This window comes from Rhipicephalus microplus, chromosome X (assembly GCF_043290135.1).
Source record: "Rhipicephalus microplus isolate Deutch F79 chromosome X, USDA_Rmic, whole genome shotgun sequence".
Lineage (NCBI taxonomy): Eukaryota > Metazoa > Arthropoda > Arachnida > Ixodida > Ixodidae > Rhipicephalus > Rhipicephalus microplus.
Window position 1 is genome coordinate 376,289,882 of NC_134710.1, and position 5,712 is coordinate 376,295,593.

Consider the following 5,712-nt stretch of genomic DNA (forward strand, 5'->3'; position numbering starts at 1 on the left):
CTGGCTGCTTCAAATACTCAAAACTTTTTGTAGCCAAAAAGCATTTGTAGCTAAATATGTGCCTCTCCTGAAGGGACTCTTAAGTCAATATGACAAAGGTTATGACACTGATGCTATGCCAAACAGGTTGCCTACAGGTTTTACAATAATCTCTGATAGGCAACCTGCATATTCTATTGAAACTGAATGTTTACTTCTATTATATGCAAGTTATTGAGTACTAATGAATATAAAGCCCATGGTGCAATGCATTTTGCATATGATTATCCTCATGTGCTCCCCTGTGTTGAAAGGGTCAGGACTACGATGAGCTAAACATAAGCACATCATTCCCAGTTTAGTTCAACATACATTTCTCCCTTCCTGTAAAGGTGTGTTTCCAGTGTTTTGCCACAATATATTTGAGTTAACATAGGCTGATCGGGCTTCCATTGCACTTCTTACATGCAAGCACATTCACTTTTTCATGTCATTTCTCAGTTAAAACCGAACTCTCACACATCAGCCATGAGTATTTTGGTGGAAAACGTTGCAATGTTACACACTCCTTTAATGACTGAGTTACCTTTACGTTGCGTTGTATCGACTTTGCCAGTAAAGCTGCTGCTATTGAGTTGTGTGTCAACCACCTTCACCCTGAACACACGATAACTTGTCTCACCAATGCATACACAAATCTATCAAATAGCGATTTTATGTCCTTGCTTGTTCCAATATATTGTGCAATGCCTAAAAGGCAGTGTCCTGAAGTGTATGCTATTTTGGCAACGTTCCAGCAACATTTCAATTACACCACACAAAGTAGCACAAGACAGGAATGTGTCAATATCGTTGCTGCAAAAATGCTGGAAATACTAGCCTGCCATGCCTTCATCCACTCATCTGTTGTTGAAGGGTGCCGGAGGTACAGTGGCTGAAGTACAAGCCAAAGGGCCCCACTGACCTCCGACAGTATGGAGGAAACGGTTGATCTTCCCGCTGGGAAGTTGAAGGCCACGTCTCTCTGGGTTTTGCCTGTCACCAGAAACCTGGCAAGGCAATGAGATGCAGCAATGAAATAAATAAATACACTGAAATTAGCATGCATTAGGTACACTACTAGGTCCTTATGACGGCAATCCTTTCAGATAGAGCTTTCTTTGTTAATTGAGCACCTTCACTAATTACTTTACAGGTGACTGGACATTTAACATTTAGAACCTGACTGCACTGTTTGTGCACTCTGCAAGCTGTCGTATATGCAGTGAATATTTCTGTGCGTACACATTTTGGCGAATCATAAGCATGCATCAATCTTTTCATGGAAGAGCGTACGTGCTCATATCACTCAGGTTGAAGAAGGGCAACCTAAACGTACCTGTAGCAATTTGCTTAGCATGGATTTCTGAAAAGCTGTAAATTCAAGGAGAACCTATTTCACAAAACGTACATCACTCAAGTCTATTGTTTAAATTGCTTTCACACAATGTGCTACCGTCCACAATACGTTTTGCCACTGCGCTACTGTCCACAGTGTTTTGGGTCACTGTCAATTTAACAGAACATACGTATAATTGTTGCAAGGTGCAGGGGTTAAATGCTGCCCATGTTTGTGAGAAATTTCGCATGTGTACTTGTGCAAACACACACCGTCGTGCATGCAGATACATAAAGGGTGGTTGAATGAACCTCCTCCCTCCCCGAAGCTGAAAAATATTTTTGGCATGAATACTCTTTGAGTGCCTTGAACAGCATATCAATTTGTCCTAACAATTTGTGCATAATTGTACTCGCAAAGCTTAGGATTGTGTTTCACTTATTTTATAACATCATTAATAGTTGCGCTCTATGTAGTACCTGCTCATCAGGATAACAAAAAACGGAAACTGACACGTCCACAATGTGATGTCATTGGGTAGCACAAAATCCCATTTTCTGGGATTTTACAAGCAGAAACCACGTACTGATTACGCAATAAGCCACAACAGATGGTTTTCAAATATTCACCACCTGAGATTCTTAACGTACGTGCACAACAAACGCGCCAACTTAAGTGCATTTCGCCTCCACCTAAAGACGATCGATGCGGCCGTAATCAAACCCGTCACCTACGCGTAAACTGCCGACCGCAGTAACGACTGCACCATCGAGCCCGTATACGACATAAATGCAATTCGTTCTATCCGCCCAAGCAACACTTCCTTACAAGCGAAGCGCAGCCGCAAGCCACAGCATATTAATCTTCAAACCACACGCTCTTACGTAATGGTCATGGCCAGGCAGTCATGCGCCAAAATTGCAGGCCGGTAGTCTGTGTCCTGCTTGGATATTGCGGGGCGCAGCAGTTCGAGCAAAGTATCGAACGTTCGTGGCGGCATCTGCATGAAGCTAACCACCAAAAAAAAAGGAATGAGATAACATGTTACGCACTACCTTATAAGCACGTAAAACAACCATAAACTTACTCTCGGAAATACTCCTCGTCGTGCGAGCGCAGGTCGAGAAGCAGACGCCCTGTGTGGCCAGCCACTTCTCGCGAGCGAAGGGACGGTCTCACCCACCACCGCCTTGCTTGCTTTGAACGTTTTCGTGCTGCCAGCGCTGACACGTTGGCTGAGCACATCAGCACCACCACAACCTCTTCTTCATCACTCGACTCGAAGTCTATGATGCTGCCGGGAGAACGCTACGCAAACACAGCCGTCAAAAACAAACGCGTCGCGCTCAGCGGGCTCTGTATCTGATCAGCTGATCGTCGCCGGTCGCCCAAGTTCTCGTTGATAACGAGATCTGTACGTGACTCTCCGGGTTTGCGACTTCCGATCGCTCGCATGAAGCCTTAAAGCCTGCCGGTGTGAACGTCGCTCGCAATTTGGTCGCCAGTCGCAAATGGTCGCGCGACCGCGGCTAGTCGCCGGTGTGCTCCAGCCTTTAGTGTGTATTCCCTCCCCACATAGTCGCGCTTTAATCGCAGCTCCCATACCTCTTCATGCTAATCTCGCTATAGCAATAAATTTTGAACCGTTTTCGCCCGACCTTCGCGATCATTGAAATAGATATTCATACCCTTTTCACGATTTTGAGTACTTCGTGTGAGCCGTCTCGATATTAAGTGAACAGTAATGTACAAGAGGGAGAGAGGTTACAAAAAAGTGGTCAACGATGTAGGGTACTTTGTACTTTACTATGGGAGAGCAGAAAGCCGTCCCGTGGGCCTCACACTGGATGAGGCCGCATCGACTAAAGGTACGAAAACATCACTGTGTTTAGAATAAGTTGTTAACGATTTAGAGTACTTGGTACTCTACTATGGGAGAGCTTAAAGCCGTCCCAACTAGGGATATTTCCCTAGAGTTAGCAGCACTGTATCTTAGATACAAACAGCAAGAAGAAGTTTATTGACTTCCAACCAAGGATAAAGTACATGACAAAAACATCAAGCTTCACGACTACAAAGGGTGCATGTACAATCAGGAAAGCACCACTACCGAGGTACAATGTATGTGGGGGAACGTACTTCTCTATTTACTGTACAGCGCGTGGTGCTCCAGCAGGCTTAATCATGCACGGTGGTAGGTCTTCTCAACACGCGGTTGGAACAAGTAGCGACTTAGCGCTGTACAACTCTAGGTATTATTCTTTTTGTCGCCTGAAACAATGCTGCTTTCGTACACGGTAAGTGCATGCCCGGAAGTATAAAAGAGGCCTTGAGGCTGGGGGGGGGGGGGCAGGGGGGGGTACAAGGGAGTGGGAGGGGGGGTCTTGTCTCCCCCCAAATAAGGCATCAGCAACAATCTGCGCGTAAAAAAACTGACTGAAGGCGCCAATCAATGAAGAAGGCGCTATACAAAAATTAACTCAAGTGTCCACCAGCACACTTTGCCCGAATCGATTACAAATAACAACGACAATGGGGTGATGAAATGAAAAAGGTGATACAGATATACATACACCACACACACACACACACACACACACACACACACACACACACACACACACACACACACACACACACACACACACACACACACACACACATATATATATATATATATATATATATATATATATATATATATGTGTATATATATATATAAGTATATATATATATATATATATATATATATATATATATATATATATATATATATAAAACGGCGGCTTCCAAATGACACGGGGAAACAAAAGGTACGGGCAGTCTTAAACACGCATGGTCCCACTCATTTCTATCGATTAGGAAAATCATTGAAAAGCGGGTGCAATACGAAAAACACGCGGAACAACTAACCAAATATCTATCTCACGAAATTGCACCTAAGGGCCTCCGCCTAGCCTGCAACCCCTCAATGTCTACACTAAGTGAAGCAGAAAGGGGGAAGGGGGAAAAAATATTACTAGAAGCGTCCTTGCAACTGACTCGGGTCATTGCGGACCATAGTGAGCGTAAGGCCGCCGAATACAGTGTCACGGAGGCCACGCAGAAATTGGTATCTAATCTCGGAGAGCATGAGGCAAGAGAACTGGAACGATATGAACTAAAGAAGAGAGGCGAAATTTCAATAGTAAAAGATAGAAAATTCAAGCGGGACTGCAGTAGCTCCACCGCTCTGCAACAGGAAAATAGGAATGAGGCCGTACAAGAACGCCAGGAACCACCCGTACCACAACCTAACTTTCAGGAGAAAAATGAGAACTCAAAACTACAGTGCAATTCTAATCAAAACATCCTTACTCTCGAATATGGCGCTGACACTCCCGTGCCACATGATAGCCAAGAGCAGCCGAAAACTTACGAGAAAAATGTCCTCAATCTGTCAAACACAACACTCACACCCGCTCAGCTTCAACTTTTGTCGAGAGGCTTGACCTTTTGTCCATCATCCGGTAGATTCAATGAATCTGAACTGTACCAAGACCTCGATAACTTTGCGCGTAATCTCCGCCTCCGTGAATACTTTCATGATCGCGGGGACTGTGCGGACGAGAATAGAGTGATTGGTGGTGACAAATCATGGTGTCCGAGTGAGCAGAGGGACAAACACCTCGATATGTATATATCAGCAGTTCAAAAAGATATCATCAGAGCGTATGAAAAAAATCGGCCATTTCGAAACAACATATCGAAGTCAGAACGAAGGGCACTCGATGAACAACGAAAAAACACTGGAATTACTATCAAACCGGCTGATAAAGGGGGCTGCATAGTAATTCTAAACACGTCGGACTACTTAAAAGAAAGGGAACGACAGCTATCAGACACAAAATTCTACAAAGAACTTCCAACGGACCCGACTCCCGAATTTGAAAGGGAGATAAAAGTAACTCTAAACAATCTCCGCCGGGACGAGAAAATTACCAGCAAAATGTTAAAAGCAATGTTACCAGCCCATTCTGTTCCCGGTCGATTCTATTTGCTCCCCAAAATACACAAGGCAGGTAATCCGGGACGTCCGATAGTATCCAGTAACAGCACATCAACAGAAAATATATCAGAATTCATCAATTCCTTAATAAAAAACATCCCCCCAAATTTTCCCTATTACCTAAAGGACACAAACCACTTCATCTGCGAAACTTCAAGTCTCGACATCCCAGGCGGCAGTTTTCTGGTGACCATGGACGTCTGCTCACTGTACACCAACAGACCCCACCATGACGGAATAGCGGCTATGGTTTCTGAATATGTAAAATCTGACTCATCAACTAGTGTAAGTGGCGAGGTACTGTTTA

At 44.2% G+C, this 5,712-nt stretch overlaps 1 protein-coding gene across 1 annotated transcript; it reads right to left on the minus strand.

The window, feature by feature from the left end:
• Window positions 1–237: 237 nt before the first annotated feature.
• LOC142776402 (uncharacterized) lies at window positions 238–2,851 on the minus strand. Its single transcript, XM_075880020.1, has 3 exons — window positions 2,445–2,851; window positions 2,242–2,367; window positions 238–1,028 (listed from the first exon to the last, which is right to left on the minus strand). The coding sequence occupies exons 1-3, from the start codon at window positions 2,600–2,602 to the stop codon at window positions 788–790; spliced, it is 525 nt and encodes a 174-aa protein (XP_075736135.1). The 5' UTR covers window positions 2,603–2,851; the 3' UTR covers window positions 238–787.
• Window positions 2,852–5,712: the final 2,861 nt, after the last annotated feature.

What these genes read in the sequence shown, in the direction of transcription:
- LOC142776402 (XM_075880020.1), bottom strand. Translation starts at nt 2,602, where the DNA reads ATGTGCTCAGCCAACGTGTCAGCGCTGGCAGCACGAAAACGTTCAAAG. An exon ending in GACGAGGAGTATTTCCGAGA is followed by an intron (nt 2,368 to 2,444) that starts GTAAGTTTATGG and finishes TTTGGTGGTTAG; the next exon opens with CTTCATGCAGATGCCGCCAC. An exon ending in TGCCTGGCCATGACCATTAC is followed by an intron (nt 1,029 to 2,241) that starts GTAAGAGCGTGT and finishes TTGCCTTGCCAG; the next exon opens with GTTTCTGGTGACAGGCAAAA.